At 35.6% G+C, this 17016-nt stretch overlaps 2 protein-coding genes across 6 annotated transcripts; both read right to left on the bottom strand.

Moving 5' to 3' along the window:
• Nucleotides 1–3577: 3577 nt before the first annotated feature.
• LOC122311137 lies at nt 3578–10057 on the bottom strand. 3 transcript variants are annotated; one of them, XM_043125554.1, is made up of 7 exons: nt 9807–10055; nt 9400–9501; nt 9124–9238; nt 7758–7873; nt 6909–7097; nt 5547–5689; nt 3578–4107 (listed from the first exon to the last, which is right to left on the bottom strand). In XM_043125554.1, the coding sequence occupies exons 1-7, from the start codon at nt 9926–9928 to the stop codon at nt 3905–3907; spliced, it is 990 nt and encodes a 329-aa protein (XP_042981488.1). In that variant the 5' UTR covers nt 9929–10055; the 3' UTR covers nt 3578–3904. The 3 variants fall into 3 exon arrangements, with proteins under 3 accessions (XP_042981488.1, XP_042981489.1, XP_042981490.1); XM_043125555.1 differs by having other exon boundaries at nt 3578–4086; nt 9807–10054; XM_043125556.1 differs by lacking the exon at nt 6909–7097 and having other exon boundaries at nt 9807–10057.
• A 1199-nt stretch (nt 10058–11256) lies between these two features.
• On the bottom strand, nt 11257–15841 carry LOC122310781 (WEB family protein At3g02930, chloroplastic-like). 3 transcript variants are annotated; one of them, XM_043124917.1, is made up of 4 exons: nt 15451–15841; nt 14559–14760; nt 11856–14215; nt 11257–11638 (listed from the first exon to the last, which is right to left on the bottom strand). In XM_043124917.1, exons 1-3 carry the CDS (start codon nt 15465–15467, stop codon nt 11903–11905), a joined length of 2532 nt encoding a protein of 843 aa, XP_042980851.1. In that variant the 5' UTR covers nt 15468–15841; the 3' UTR covers nt 11257–11638; nt 11856–11902. The 3 variants fall into 3 exon arrangements, with proteins under 3 accessions (XP_042980851.1, XP_042980852.1, XP_042980850.1); XM_043124918.1 differs by having other exon boundaries at nt 11860–14215; XM_043124916.1 differs by lacking the exon at nt 11257–11638 and having other exon boundaries at nt 11665–14215; nt 15451–15840.
• Between the last annotated feature and the right edge of the window lie 1175 nt (nt 15842–17016).

Raw genomic sequence — 17016 nt, 5'->3', positions numbered from 1 at the left:
TTTGGTCGGGTCAAGGATTTGTGATTGTAACTTCGATTCTTTCCCAAGAAATGATAATAAAAAATTTTTGAACCCTTTTGTGTAAGTAATTACAATGGTCCTTTTGCATAGAAGATGGGGTGGGTATGTTGTGGGTTTCGCTAGGGACTCATTAGCATAGGGTTGAGTTTGTTCTCTTGACTACGGTGACTCTAGGTCGAATCATAAGAGAGAGAAAGAGAAGTAGAATTGGAGCTCATCGAGGGCCTTCTTCAGAGAGAGAACTCTCTATGGTGTCGGTGTGGATGGTGGTAGTTGGATTTGCAGAAAGACTTACCTACAACATCACTGTAGATGGTGGTGGCCATAATTTGGGTTTGAAATTTTGGAGAAGACAAGCTGAGGTATGGCATGGGTTTACAATTTGATGAATTAGTCCTACCAATGCCTTGTGTTTGGAAAAACAGAAAAAAGAAGAAGAAGAGAGAACTAATGCTGCGTAGAACTGTTGTATAAATTGACGTGGGCATATCATTTCTCACAACAAATCAAGGTCATTTCAACTTGAGTTTTCTTCGTTTTCAGTGTATGGAGATGTGCTCCAATGTTATTTTATTACATTTTTCTGTAAAACCATTATAAGGTGTTCTACATAAATATCCCACATTTTAAAACATAGTTGTGTAAAATATTGTAAAAAATGATGTGTTTATTATTTTTTAATGAAAAATACTTGAACCCCTAGAGAGAGAGAGAGAGAGAGAGAGAGAGAGAGAGCAGTGTATGGATAAAACTAGACGAGGTTCTGGGCCTCATCATTTACAAATGTTGGCGATGCCATTTTATAGGGCCGAACTTGAATTCTTTTTTTTTTTTTTTAAATGGAAATACATTTCATAAAAAGGATTAAGGGCATAGATCCGGCTGGATTTTTTATTTTTATTTTATTTATTTATTTTTGTTCAGTCCAAAACCTGTGTACCTAGGTAATTCCAGACAGGTAGACTAATATTCTACCCACCCATACACGAGTGTGTGTAGCAAGTTTGGAAACTAGAAGATGGAACACTCTCCTTTTACAAACTCTCTTCTCTCAAGAAACTGATAGAGAAATAGAAAAAAAAAAAAATCATCGTGCCCAGCTCTACTTTCATAACATAAGGGATAGTCTCAAATAGATCCATCACTCCTTTGAAAAATTCTCAGTTAAATCTACTTACTTTGCTATAGGTAATGAAAGACAGTAGCACTACTCATTCCCACATACCTCAACTTGGAAAAAAATGTTGTTTCTAAAAATTGAGGACAAACTTAAACTCTTCATATGGAAAGTCTTTAATAATATCTTTCTAACAAGATCCCTACTGAGAAGTTGCATTTCTCTTAAGGTCCCGATTGGTTACCAAAATCCAAAATATCTTATCTCAACTTATTATTACAACTTTTTCAAATCTTCATACAAAATATAATAAATAATTTAAATTTTTTAAATCCTAATACAAAATTAATATTAAAAAAATTATATTATAACAATATTTTATTCATTATTATTTAAAATATCTCATATCATCTATATAACCAAACAGGGTAATGAGGATCAAATGTTTTATCCAATCTGTAATTCTGTAGAGGAAACTGCCTCTCACCTCTTCCTGGAGTGCGCCTATTATAGAATTCTTTGGAGACAATCCTCTTGGCCTCTTAACATGTCCTCCATTGGAAGACAAGATCTCAATAATTGGATCTTGTGCATACTAGTTCCTGAGGATAACCTTCAAATCTTGGCAACTGATATCTACAAATTTCAATTTTTTTACTAAATTTGCAATGGATAATCTGTAGTTTTACAGAAATAAGATTGTTCATGAATCTCAAAGTATATCCATAGAACAATTTGTATTAAGAGTCAGCCATTCATATATGGATCACTGTAATGCATGGGAATGGAAAGAATAGAATAAAAAATCAAATGGGCCCCTTCCTTCTCAGGGAAATTTCCAGTTGCTTTTTATGTGGCAATAAGATCAAATTGTAACACTTCTATTGCTATATGCAGATCACATAGTGGAGAAACCATATATATAATAACTGAGCACTCAGGGAGCTGCAATCCTAATCTAGGAGAAGCTATGGCTGGGTTCATAAGCGCACAAGAAGCCTAATCCATGCATCTATAGAACATCATAGTTGAGGGAGACTCCCAGAGAACCATATCAACTTTAAAAGAACTGGAAGGAACTCAAGAATGGATTGTAAAAGGTATTATAAGGGACACAAGACTAATATTGCACAATTTTGTGACTTAGAAAGTAGTAAAAATACTTCGTTCTTATAATTGATGCGTGCATACTATTACGCAATGGGCAACATCCAATAATATAACTAGAAGCGTACTCTTAATCAAAATCCCCAACATGTCTATTGGATTTTTGCATTGGCAAGGATCCACCAGGTGTAGCTGTGTAATGTTTAAATAGCTTTTACTTTAAGGTGTGCTATGTGTATTAAAACCTTGGTTACTAATTAATGTTATCTTTCTTAGGAAAAAGAAGAAGATGTAAATGTACTTATTTCACCTATTTGTAAAAATTAGTAGCATCCTATTTACAAGTTGTTATGTAATACTCTACTTATTAGATCTATTAGACTATTGCAATTATTTTAAAAATATAAAATCATTACTTTGTGTCATGCTAGCTTATGTGGAAACCTTTATATCAACTATCTATGAGAAATTTTTTCAATTTTTGTTTTATTTTTATTTTTATTTTTTATTTTTGTTTTATTTTATTTTATTATTTTATAAAGAGGTTAGGCTCAAAATTCAAGTTTTTAAGCCTAACAGTACCATATTTATCGTTATTTCTTAATTACTTTTAAGTTTTCGTTTGCAGTTTGGATAACATAAAAGTGTACCAACAGTGGATAAGCAACTAGAAACTAAAAGAACTAAGAGCAGATTTAGGAATTGAGATGAAAACTTTGGTTTTAGATAAAAGTCTAAAATATTATTTTTTTAATATTATTATTGTTTTGAAATTTTTAAAAGTTGAATTGTGATTTAAAAAAATTAAATTGTTTATTATATTTTGTGTGGTAATTTAAAAAAATTATAATAATTAGATAAGATGAGATAAATATTCTATGTCTCCTCCTATGCCCCAAACTAAAAGATTTCTAAACAGTAGGCCTCAGATTGATTGACTGCATCCTCAAAATGAAGATGACATCTTGTGTATCTCTGTTCTCTCTTTTGTTTTTACCCTTATTTCAATGAAGCAGAAAAATTATTTCTGCAAATGTAAAGTATTTACTTGAATTGCTTAGGCTCCCTGCCGATAGAATGTAAACATACAAAATGTTGCCAACTTGCCATCATCTCTACATTTTTAGTCTTTGTTTAACTTCCTAAGATTCAATGAGCAATTTTTACATGTCCAGCAGTGAGCATATGGCAGCTTTCCATTGGGTTAATATTCATTAAGTAACTCATGTTGGAGCGCTCCCAATTGATAAGGTGTGGAAATTTGGTATAAATTGAATTTATATTCTTACATCGTAGACAATAACAAAAATGGACAATATGTGTACCAAATCATCCAAAGAAACCACAACCATTACATTTTCATATTCATTACTATGAGCATCGTTCCTAGGTACAACAAGTACAGTATCCTAATTCAGAAAAATATTAGGTAATCTCTGATTATGGATGACGTGGTGTAAAGCATTGATTTAAACTATATTGCATAATGTAATAAGACGGAAGTATTACGTGTCCATAATAAGATCTCCACAACATTATATACAGTATACCCGCATGGCATATACAAGAATTGAGATGTTACACCCAAAAAGGATAGGAAATCGAGTGTAACATAGTATACACAGCTTTTCTGACCTGCAGTAATAAGCAGAGCCTTCTCTACGCAGTCAGACACAGAGAGACAACTGAAGAGATCTTGAATTTGCCGACTTTGGTTGAATTCTCTGGCTGAAAGAGAACCTCAGTACTTGATCTTACAGTAACTTCCTTCCACTCAGAAGCTGAAGCCCCTTCACTCCGATAGTCTCGAGGAGAGTACAAAACTTGGAGCGTTGAGGGGGCTGAAATTTGACCACAGAAACCTGAATTGACGTGAAGGTTGAAAATAAAAAAGAGAAACCATTGATCAAGCATCTAAGATGTGAGTATGCATGCGAGTTTCACTTCCCTCTTATAATATTCATTTTTCACTCTTTCAGGTGGATATAAAGTGTCCAAATGTTTGGGGTGGCGACTGGCAGGCTTTTTAACACAATATAGCCAAACACTAATGAATGCAACAGACTGCATATCTGAGCATAAAAGCCATCATACAGCTTTTTTGTTACTGTCATATCATACCGATACAATGTACATGCAATATAGCAGAAAAAGTATCACTAGATTTATCTATAACAACCGAGTAGTCTAGTTTTTTTCTACCCTTCTCCCCCTAAAGTAAGTGATAGGTAGCGGCTGAGTCAGAGCTAGAGCATATCTGGTTCCTTTCATTCTTCAAGGTCATAAAAGGCTCTAATAAAGTTTGCTTTTCAATTGCAACATGACTTCCAATTAGATATTCTGATATAACTGCCTCACTCTTCTACATCACAGGCATCCCACAACTGCTTTTATCCACTATTATATTGTCACTGTTACGGATGCTGTGAAATTTTGTCCTCTAAGAAGAACAATACATCTACATTCTTCAAAATTTTTCATGAAAGTGCTTTATTAGTTATTACTCATAAACTTACCAGAAAGTTAAAAAAAAAATACAAACAATTATGCCCTACCTACATGAATCATCTGTTGTCCTACAATAAATTATTTTTTTGTAAGTAGAAATTCTTTAATCTTCATAGCATCTCAATTCCTCTAACGCCTCACGCGACACCATGTGGAAAACCCTTTTAATAAGATGACATGATAAAGACAGACTAGACACGACCCTGATATGGATACTCTATCAACATTGAAGTAGCATATATATTTTTTTATTGGCACTGGGTGTCCGGGAACAACGTCCCGACTAATCCCAGCGTTGTACAGGCCCTCTGCAAGGAGTTTTCCGCAAGTGTATCTCGGGTAATTCAAGAGGAAATCCCACAGTCCAATGGTCCCTAAAGATTGTTTGCACCCAAAGGGATTTGAACCTTAGACCTGGGGGGAGCATACCCCCAAGCCCAAGGCCTTTACCACTTGAGCCAATTCCTAGGGGATTTTCCTGCTACTGCCTCGTACAACTTTTTTTGTTTTCCTTCTAATCACAATGCAACAGATAGTAGCAGTGAACATGATCTATGTCGGCTAAGTGGTAAGGAGCATTAAAAAACTTGCCAATCACTGTATATGGAATTTTTTCTTGGCAAAATCCAGGTATATGGAATTATTTTAAGGCTTCAATATCTCTGTATTCGAAAACCTAACCCTCAAGCATAATGAATAAAATTTTGACTCCTTAAAAATATTGTATTCTCAGTACTCTGCCATAACTGTAACCAAATAAGCAAAAAATTGCAATAGATGCTTGGAAAATTACCGAATCCAAACATGCTTGTCTTTTGGATCACTAGGCGACTGACTTTTGATCTTTTGATATTTTTCAAAGACTGGATGTCCTCCCACTTCCCCTTGAATTCCAGAAATTCCCCTAGGGCATATTTATTGCCTTTAAGCTCCAACCTGCGGAAATGTTAAGAAATAACTGTTTGACAACCATCTATGAACTGGTGGCTGAGTCCTAATATGACCCAGTATTTGACAACATAATTTTTTCTAGGGAAGTAATTTGGGTTGGATGCAATGAGTTGAAGGCCAGCTCAAGACCAGTCAAGTATTTGCTTGAGCCCATCAACCTCCCTCATGTAGCATTTATTCATGGCCACACATTAGGACAAAGGAATAACTTGTCATACCCAAGGACCTACAAGTATCAATAACCTATTCATAGTTTTCTTTTTGTTAGTTTATTATTTTTTTTATGATAGGGGAACCACCCCATGGCAAAGCCCTTAGGACTTACCCATGGAACCTAAACCCCCGGGGAGACTAGCACAGCAACCCACCGCCATGGCCTCCCACTTAAATCACAATTTGATCCCAGGGGGAATCGTACCTGTTACATGGGGCTTATACACACAAGTTCGCCCTTACCACATGGGCTACCCATGGGTGGGTTCTTTTGTTAGTTTATTGTGTAGCTTGATTATTTTTAATGGTATTATTGATTGATTAAAGTCCAAATTTCTTGCTTGATATAGGGCATAAATATGCATCGCTACCTCACTATCCAAATGTTTTAAAGAAAAATGTTTTATTAGTACTTTGCAAAAATAAATGATGTTTACAACTCTTTGTACAGTATGACGATTTACAAAGTATTTGACTCATTTTTGTTTTTAGGTAACCATGAAAATGAGTATGCAGGCTAGAGTCAGTAGATGAGACAAGGACCTAGTAAAGCTAACCCAGACTTCTTAGAAAATTCTTTGATTACGCTGGATGATGCTGGATTTTATTGATTGATTATTTTGAAGTTTAATAATGTGATCAGTAGCTTTTGAAGCCTATATTGCTCATGGAACTCTTATTACCTGATGCTATGAAAGTGTGAAGTAGCATTCCTAAGTTCTAACCTTATCGAAAAGGGGGTGTTACACACTCTGTTATATGTTCATTTTCATCTCTACAAGTCACCAGTGCATGAACTTTAAGCAATTAAATGAAACTTCAATTATTCATAAAATAAAAAAATAAAAAATGCAGCTCCAGCTTCTTGGCAATAAAGAAGCCTCGAGCATAGTATTAATGATACCCACCAGGATTAACATCACATGCAACAAAGTTAGGAATATGCAAGCAACATATACATCAAACTTTAGGGGCATAGATAGCAACACACCTATCCCACATTGGAGCTGTGCTAAGGATGAAATTAAGCTTTTGATGTATAGATTCTTGCATCTCTTTCTTTCCACCACAAAAAGCACCTTTCATCCAACCAGAAAACATGCTTTTTGGTTCTGGTTTCAATTGTACCCATTGGTCATAGGTAATCACTTCAGAGGGAAAATTGCTAGAACGGATGGTACTACAAGAAAAAAAATTTAAAAAAAAAACAAACAATATATTTTAGCTAACAAATAAGTTATTATGTAAGAAATCGGTATTAGCAAAAAACCATGGAATTACTAATACACCAAAGTAAGATACTAGTCATACCATATGTTTTTCAGAACAGCGCATGTATCTAGGGCATAATAGTGAACTAAATTCTAATTTATGTGAGCTTCATTTATAAACCGTTCAACCAGCTCCCAACCTAAACACAAAACCAGCTAGAAATTATGCTGAGACTTTGCAAGCAGCAAAAGCTTGCAGATCTCAAAGCCTTTAAAAGGGGGACAAAAAATAAAAAGAAAAAAAATGAATGCACAAATGTTTGTCCACTGAAACACGCCTGAAAGTCAAACCCTCTGAATATCCTCCAGAAAAGCTAATAATGAGCACCAATAGATATTAACCAACAGCATAGCAAATTTTCTCTCGCAATTTCCTTGGCCAATCAAATTATTAATTGACAAAAAAAAAAAAAATACAGCACAATAAAGCTCAGACCTCATATTCCAGGCAAATCATAAAAGTGCCAACTCATGGAAATTGATAATAAAACCATACATGTATATCTCAAATTCAATTAGAGAAATTGTCCTTATAATAACCATGCCATCAGCAATATTTCAATTTATACCTGAGCTCTTGATTAGGCAGTACAACCTTGCAAGAAAAATATCCCTCTGGTAGAGCAACTCCTCTCTGTTCAAGATATGATTCAAGAATCGACGCTCGTCTTTTAGTCTCCACCACCTGACATTAAAAATGTCAAAGAACTAGTTGTGAGAAGATTTGGTGGACACAAAGGTAACCAAATACTATCACTACCTCAGTGTATTGCTGTATACTCTTCATGTACTTAGATGGTGCCTTTCTGACCAGTAATAAAGCTTATCTAATAAAAGGAGGCAACAATCATATTCTTCTACAAGACTCTCACTGTCGATGGGGAAAAGATCTAGCCTTTTAAGAGAAATGCTAAGCTTACAAAACAAATTACAAAAAAATTATTTCATAAAATGTTGTGGCCTGATGTGTTATTCCAGACTGTAAATGTCTCTTTATTTTAAAATAGATTTGATATCACAAAAAGCTACTTCAGTTTCTACGCTTCATTTTTGTAATTCTTTTTGTAATCCCAGCAGTTATCTTCACAAAGTCTGGAACAGCTAACAATCTTAGCAGGCACTCCTTTCTAGGCCAAGAAGCTTTTCCAGATATCATGAGACCCAGAGCATAAGTTTTCAGCCACATGGCAAGCTATGTCAGATTTCTGTCAAGGACGGGTCTTATTAAAGAGAATTACAAACCAGAGGATCAAAATGATAAAACTGAAAACCCAAGAAACAACAAGATAATGATGTAAAATCCCGGGATTGATAATGCACTAAATCCTTATCGTTATGCAACTTGGGTTTTCAATTTTATCGTTTTACTCCTTGAGTTCTATAATTTTACAAATTAGGTTCCCCAAAAAAAATAATGTAACCTTGAAAGGTTGCTCAAATCATATATCTACTAAAAATGCTTACAAACACGCACCCAGATATATTTACAAACGTACTAAAGATGGTGACATCACAACTTCTAAGCATGGCATCTATACTAGTATCACACAAGACATTTACTTCTTTAGCCCTACCATGACTAAAATGATCAACTAGGTTTACCCAAAGCCGTATATTTGGAATACTAATTACTACGACACCTTTTTTTATAAGGAAGATAAATTACCAAGACACCTAAGTACAACACGGTATGAATTACCAAGAAAGGCTGGAATTTAGCAAAAATGAACTGGACAGTAAGCTATCCACAAAACTCAGAACATTAAATGAGAACAAGAGCACTAACTAATAGAAGATCACGAGTAATCCAAAAAATTTGGAACCTCATCACTATGAATAACCAAGTTACAGCAACAGTGCCTATAGCTTTGCATAGCGATAGACAGGCAAGAAGGTTGCTGAACTCATTAAACAAGAACTCCGAAAGGGAATTACGGGATCAAGAAGACGCTCTGATTTGTGTTTACTGCCTCCTTCACAAACCCAGCTGCCATCCGCATTCACTGATACAAATCCTGATAAATTCATGACAGATATCACCACTGCCTCCCTGAAATAATTAACAGATTAGATATAATAAGAAACATGATTGAAATACCAAGAGAAAATGAATTCTTGACTATACAAACCTCTCTTTTCTTTTTCTCCTCAGAAAATTTAAAAAAGATAACCCTTCAGCAAATTCAAGTTTACAAACTGGAGGTCTCTTACCCTTTGGTGACGAGAACCATGTCTATATTCTGTCTTGAACCGGTATCTGCGTCTGGAATTCGAAGCCCCACATAAACCTTTCCCCTATAAAGCTTTTCGAACCTAGATTTAGGGAAAAAAAAAAAATTGAATTAGCAAAGCCACTCTCTCCGTGTTGATGACGACAAAATGCAGAATAGAAAAGGAAACTTTTGAATCTCGTTATTTTTCTGCTGATTGAGCTAGTTGGTCTATAGAAATGAAAATTAATGGTTTCTTAAATAGATTTTCTCAGTTCCGATATAATGAGAAGTTAAAGGAATAATTCACATATTTGCTTTCTCTGATTTGTCTTGCATTTTCTAAGCAACCAAGCAGACTAAAAGATAAATCAGAATTTTTTTTTTTTTTTAATTTTCAGTAAATACCTATTCGCGACGGAGAAAAGAGCCCTAGAATCAGAGGTTTCCACATCCAAAACATTGTCATCGCTGAAGAAGCCTCTGAACAGTCTGTAAACGATCAGGCCACAGAAGATCTCTACCCACATGGTGTTGCCACTCCTGCTTCGCTCCTCAAAATGCCATGGTACAATGATAAGCAAATCAAGTACACGTATTCCGACTTCCTTCTCTTTCCGTTCCTTTTCTCGGAAAAGTGGCAGTTCCTGGCAAAATAAGAGCACTCTTATTTTTAAATTAAAGAAAATTGCAATTTTTACATAAATTAGCATCGTTTTTGCACACAAAAAAATAGCATTACTCTTTAATTTTAAAATTAAATTCAAATTTCCTTTTTATTGTTTTGGAAAATAAATTATAAAAGTACTATTATTTTTAAAGAAAAATTTTTCTTGTCATCCTCACACTTCACACACCATATTTATTTTAATTTTTTTTTCATTTTTTCTATAATAAATATGCAGTGTGTAGAAGATAAATAGAATAATTCAATTAGCTAATAAGAATAAAATGAAATAAAAAATAAAAAAATAATATTTTAATATATAAAGTGTGTGGTGTGGGATGATGTGTAGCATTTCTCATTTTTAAAGGAAAACACTACTATGCCCTCTCCCCTTGCCTCCTCAAAGTGACCGTTGGTCACAATTTTTTTTTTTATTTAATAATTAAGGAAATAATTTTAAGTATATTAATATATTTTTTTATTTTTAAAAAATATTTAAATATATTAAAAAATGTGAAAAAAACCACCTAACGGTCAACTAAAGTGGTGCACTCTAAGCGACAAAATAGCACCGCTGATTGACCTCTCAAACAACTAATCACAATTTTTTTTTTAAAACAAATTACCAATATTATCCTAAAAAAAAATAAAAATAAAAATAGTAAAAGCCCTGGTTACATCTTTAGGATTCAAGCTTTACAACCTCTTCTTTAAAGTTCTGACCTACTTTAGTAGTAAAATATTTTCATAATACTCTAGGATCCGAACTAGCCTGTCTCGTAAGAACACAGTTTATGGTATCTTCTTGGTCTCCTCTGTGTTGCTAAAAAGGTTGTGCAATTTGGGCGGTAAAGTATTGCACCTTAAACGAGTTTTTCCACCACATCATGGGAAAAAAGGATAAATAACTTATAATTCGATGTCCTGACACGAATAATCACCATGTATATTCACACTCTTGAAACCATCGGATTGGAAAATTTTATAATCTAATGGCTCCTTAATTCAGTTATTAGTTCTGTGGGGTCATCCGACTGAAATGCAGAGTTTGCATACTTCCTAAGCCTTTCTGAACCCCCCTACATGTCCACCCACCAATTGTCCTTGGTCAAGCAAGCTTGGCTGTTCAAAATTATAATTTCTTCAAATTTTATATTTCACACTATATTATAATTTAAAGAGAGACAGACATAATAATGCATAGATTTTTTAATGTTAAATATTATCTCTAGGTAGTTTGGATTGACAACATTAAAAATTATAAGATTCACATGTGTCTGTTGGAGTAAAATTTGAGTGCTGATATTTTAGCACCCTCTTAGCTTCTTCCACTCATGTCACCTGGATTTTTCTTCCTCTCTCCCCTCTTCCTATCTCTCCCAAACTCTGACAATAATCCCATATATGAGGAAGAGAAGAAGAAGATGGATTGGAGGGGCATTTGCAGCAAGCTGAAACTTTTCATGTCTTGATGCAATTCTGCAGCCTTTTTGCAACAATTAACAACAACGTTATGCCATTTATCCATTTAGAATGGACGGGTGGGAGCACATCAATGTCGAATTTCAGACTCCTGATAAATATGGAGAAGAAGGGCAATTAACACAAAATGGAAAATCAAATAGAATTTCCATCACATACAAGATACTGTCCCACATGGGGAATTACATTAGAAAAAAAAAAAAAACTAAAAATAATACATGCCTCTTCATTCCTTGACCTATTCTGTTCTTTAGAAGCAAAAACAATGAATCAAACACATTTAGGTGCAAAATAATAGCAAAATATACCTGCCTGCTAGTAGGGCACAAAAGTTAGGCCAAACTGATCTATTACTCTACTTCTGGCTGCTGCTGGTTCCCTTCTTCTTGAGCAAGCTTCCAAACTTTCCAAGCAAAGGCTTCTTCTTCTTCTTCTGTTGTTGCTGCTGCTTTGATGGGGAGGTTTCACCATCATCAATGTTTTCTGTAGAAGAAACCCCATTTATCTGATCAAAGGTTTCGCCTTCCTCCACCTTTGAGTTCACTTCCTCTTCAAAGGATTCCTGCCCCACTTCTCTCTCTGGTGAAAACTCTTTCTTTTCAATTTTGCAGCTCTCCCACATTTTAAATTCAGCTTCTACCGAGTCATCTTCTTTTTCCTCCTTCAGTTTTCCATTCACGTTCTCAATCTGGGCAGAATCCATCTTTTCAGCCTCATCATTCAATAAGTTATTCTTTTCATCTAAGTTCTCTTTTCTGGGTTCCTCGCATTCATTGAGTGGAGACTCCGTTCTAGGCTTCTCTTCTTTTGCATGTCCATTCTCTTCAGAGAATTCAACTACCTTTGGAAGCAAATCGTATTCCTTTTCACTGTCTATAAGTTCACCATTTTCTTCATGTTGCCTTTTGGCCATAGCTACTTCCAGCAACTTAGATAACTCCTCAACTCTCTCAAGGGAAGCAGCTTCCCTAGTTCGAAGTTCCTCATTTTCTTGAATTATACTCTGCAACTCATTTTCTTTGTCCAGCAGATTTTCTTTCAATTTGATGTTTTCAGCCTTTGCTTTGCCAAGAGCTTGCTGCAAGTCAATTACCTCAGCCTCAACTTCTTGTAAGGTTGCCATCAGCTGCGCTTCTTCTTCCTTGCTGGCACAAGCTTCTTCCTCATTTTGCTTGAGCAAATTCACCAGCCTATTTATTTCTTTTCCCAGAGAAGAGTTCTCTTCTTCTGACTGCTTTACACAATCCACCAAACGAAGTTCTTTTTGCTCCCACTCAGCCTTGGTGTTTTCCAATTCATTCTTGGATTGTTGAATTGTGTCTGTAAGGACATGAATCTCATGTTTTGCATCATCGAGCATGCTTTCATACTTCTCACTTGTTGCTTTCAAGGCCAACTTCAGATCCCCTATCTGGGTCTCATAATTTTCATGCTCACCTTGACTGGATAACAGTCTTTCTTTTGCTTCTCTTGCTTCTGTAGAGACCTCATGCAAGGCTGAAGCTAAGCTTTCCATCGCCTTCTTGCTCTTCTCTTCTTCATTCCTGGAATTTCCCAATTCGTTAATAAGTTTATTTTTCTCCTCTAATAGGGTCTGAGCACTAGAAGCTGCAAGCTTCTCGTTGTTCAAAGCCTGGGCTTTCTCCTCCTTCACAGTGTCAAGCTCCGAATTTAGAGACTTGACCTTTTTGGCCATCTCGGAAGTTTCTTCCTTGGCCATGTCAAGACAGCGTTCTGACTCCTCAAGATCCCCTCTTTGTCTTCCAATTGTAATCTCCAGCAACCCCACCTTCTCTTTTAGAGCAGCAATTTCAGATTCTGCATCATGCAATAAATCCTTATTTCCCTCTAGTTGTTTCATGACTGAATTCAAAGATTCTGATGCAGATCTCTCCAACTTATTTGCTTCCTCAACCCGGGTCTCTAGTTCCTCAACCTTGTTTCGCCACTCCTCCACCAGACCACGAGTGTAAGATTCGGCCATCTTTGCAGCTTCTAGCTCAACATTAAGCTGTTCAATAGAAGCCTCTTTCTCGATCAATTTCTCCTTGACGCCTTTCACTTCTTGGAGTTCTTCTTTCAAAGAGTCCATCTCCGATTTAAGCTTCAACACCATCTGGTTGTTTTCACTAGCCTCAGTTTCAAGCTTTGAATCAAGCAAGGCCTTCAACTGGGTCACCTCGGCCGAGAGAATCTCCACTTTCTCTGCATGAATCTCCGCAATCTTAGTTGCATCATCAGCATGGCTAAGTGCCTGGTTCTTTGCATCGCAAGTCATGGTTAGTTCTTGCTTTACCCTTTGGAGATCCTGAGTGGTAGAGAGAAGAGCAGCCACATCCAAAGCATGTTGGTTCCTCACAGTTTCAAGCTCTCTCTGCCATTCATCTTCCTTCTTCTGGGCGGCCTCAATTCCTGCCTGCTCCAACTCAACAGCCCTGAACTTCTCAATCTCTGAATCCTCCTCAGCTCGCTTTTGAGCCACCAAAGCCTCCCTGAGTCTCTCATTCGCTTCTTCTGCAATTCTTTGTGCATCTTTTAATTCATCAACTGCTTTCACCTTCTCTTTCTCAACCAAAGCTATCTGTTCCTTTGCTTTCTTAAGATCTTCCTGAACAACATTCAATTGTGCCTGTAATTCTGATCCCTTTGCAATCCGTGCGGGTTGTTTCTGAAAGAGCAAGTTTCTTTTTTATGAGTAAAAAAGCAAGATAGCGTGCATATCAACATTCACATCACTTGTCCCAAAAGGAATACAAAGGGAGAATCACTTCCCATTTAAAGAAATAAACAAACAAAAAATGCAGTGAAAATCACACTTGATGAAACTGCCTCTTTAACGGTTCACGAATTTTCCAGGATTTAGTTTTCATTGTCCAAAAAATGAGAAAATAAAAAAATTTAACTATAATCTTCTGTTCTCTTTTAAAAAGCTTTTAGAAGTTCATGAGCCCAACTTTGGAAAAGTAACCAAAAAAAAATCTAAATAGATAAAATGCGTTTGTAATTCTTACTTCAGGTGGGGTAGCAAGTTTTGGTGATCTCCGCTCAATGGTGGGTTTCGAGGGAACCGATCGTGGAGACCGATCAACCGAAAGGCGTGAACTTTGCAAAGGAGAGGGTGAATCAGATTCTAATTTAGCTACTCCCCTGCTTAGTCTAGCGACTCTTGGAGTTGCTGGTGAAGCTTTGTGAGGAGTTTCAGATAAGGCGGACCTGTCAAGTTCAAAATCACATAAATATGGTGCCGTATTAAGAATGCATTGAACTGGACAGGCAATGTGAGATATACAAACATTAATCAGGTACAGGAAAGGCAAATTCGAAATTAAGAAAAATACAGATGGATCTAAGCCAAAAATGGGAACTTTGCGTAGAAATTTACCGTCGGAAGCACACGGAAAATGAAACTCAAACAACAAAAGTAGACGCACAAAAATACAGAAAAATAAGAGTAAACATTATTCGATGATCAGTGGATAATTATTCAAGAACAGATCCAAGTAAATAAGTACAAATCACAACAAAAAACACCAAAAATTGAAACAAAGCCGCCTAGAAATCATCAATGAGGAGAAACCCATTAAACAAATCCAATAAAAAACTCCAAAATAAGACGATAGAGATAAGGCTACAGGGAAATACTTCCACCCAAAATTGAAACAAAGAAGCCAAAAAACCCCAATAGAGATCATAAACAACAGATCCAACCCACTAATCTTCCAAATACAAACCAAAAAGGACACAAATTGAAACCATCCCACTAATCTTCTTAAGAGAAAAGATGAAACAGTGCACACAACAATATAAAACAAAAACCCAGACCAGATCTCTTAAAGACTGGCATACAAAACTAAGTTCAAGAGCGAGAAAGTCAAAGAGGGATAAAGGGTTGAGTAAACTTACTTGGATTTGGATGACATGGTTGTGGAGGTGTTGATATTGTTTGTCGTAGAAGATGAAGTGAGAGAGAAGCGTGCTGCCTTGGATATGGAGCTGCTAATATACTGACATTGTAAGAGAATGTCTGATATTTCAGATCAGCATAATTTATATGACAACTTCTTTTGTTCTTTCCGAAACAGCAAACGAAGAAAACAAGTGGGCGAAGTGGAACAAGTGGTAGAAGATGAATCGAAAGAATTTACAGAACAGAAACCAAACTATTTCGGGTTGTTTTTCGGTTTTTCCTGTCTCTTAACCGGCCTCAAAGACAGTCTCACAGCACAAACTCAACGCACTGGTAGTTGTAACGCCCTCTCCCTCCCTCTCTCTCTCTCTCTCTCTCTCTCTCTCTCGAGGATGGGTGTATTTTCAGGTGAAATTGCGTTCCAAAAGTACCCCTGGTCGTTTCTTTAAACTGTCAAAGGTATTGGTGACTTTTCAGAGACAAAGGGCCCTGAGATGTCTACTAACCCTACCCTGCTTTTCAGAAAAGCAGATGATGGAGAGCCCTGGGATTTTTTTATTACATTGCACTGTAAAAGATAATAATTATTTTCCTTCTCTTTAGATTATAAAAAAACAAAGGAAATATCTTTCTTTTATAATCTTTTGACTAATATATATTTTCAAAATTCTGATCTCTCAAAAAAAAAAAAAAACAATCTAATACAAACACATTACAACAAATTTTTACCCAAAAAGTATTTTGATTCTACGTACCGAACATGAGTCGAGCTATGCTTCTCCATGAGTCCAGATTCTGGAAGTGATTTTGAATCTCAACCGATGTAAATTGTTATGAATGCAAACCACATCACGTCATTTTCTCTGAGTGTTCCATTTAAGAGGAAAAAAATATAGTATAGACAACTAGATAAAATAGATTTTTGAGATAATTAGGGCGCTCTGTGGATGGTAGCCGTTTAAAGGATCCTGCTCTCCTTCAGATACGGTTGGATTTGAAAACGACAGCTTGTTCCACGCAGTGTTGGGCTGGTGCGATTCACATGCATGTGTATTCATGCTTAAACAAAACGTTTTTCTTAAAAAACAATGTTTATTAATATGATTTCATACAGATCAGACCAAAGTGTGTGCAGAGGCTGCAATACATCTTTAATCATTCTAGGTTAATTCCAACCACCCTCAGTGAAGATTGGTTTTATAGTTTGTACTCATAGATTGTCTTCCATTGTTGCTTTTGTGACCATGAGCTATAACTTTGTAGATTGCATAGGAGAAGATTACATAAAAGTAATTCTATAAATTAATGTAATTTCATGTGATTCGTTAAATTTATTTCTTAATAAAAAATAATTTTATAATCTGATAAATTACATTAAACTACGTCAGTTTGTAATATTATTTTTGTAAAATTTTTTTGTGACTAAAGTATTTTCCTTCACAAATTTAGAGTTCATCGCTAGCCTTAGAACAACTATTACAATAACCGAAAAATGATAATTCTTCTAAACCTTCTTTCCCACACTCATCAAATTAACCACCATTGTTTGATTGGAAGTCTAC

This window comes from Carya illinoinensis, chromosome 5 (genome assembly GCF_018687715.1).
Source record: "Carya illinoinensis cultivar Pawnee chromosome 5, C.illinoinensisPawnee_v1, whole genome shotgun sequence".
In the NCBI taxonomy this organism is placed as follows: domain Eukaryota; kingdom Viridiplantae; phylum Streptophyta; class Magnoliopsida; order Fagales; family Juglandaceae; genus Carya; species Carya illinoinensis.
Note: the sequence above shows the minus strand (reverse complement) of the source record. Positions and strands in the feature narration are given on the sequence as shown.

Excerpts from the sequence above, each read along its gene's own strand:
- LOC122311137 (XM_043125554.1), bottom strand. The coding sequence starts at position 9,928 with ATGTGGGTAGAGATCTTCTGTGGCCTGATCGTTTACAGACTGTTCAGA. Across the intron at positions 9,239-9,399 it reads ATGGTTCTCGTCACCAAAGG|GGAGGCAGTGGTGATATCTG; the intron begins GTAAGAGACCTC and ends TAATTATTTCAG. Across the intron at positions 4,108-5,546 it reads GACAAGCATGTTTGGATTCG|GTTTCTGTGGTCAAATTTCA; the intron begins GTAATTTTCCAA and ends ACGTCAATTCAG.
- LOC122310781 (XM_043124917.1), bottom strand. Across the intron at positions 14,216-14,558 it reads AACTTGCTACCCCACCTGAA|AAACAACCCGCACGGATTGC; the intron begins GTAAGAATTACA and ends TTGCTCTTTCAG.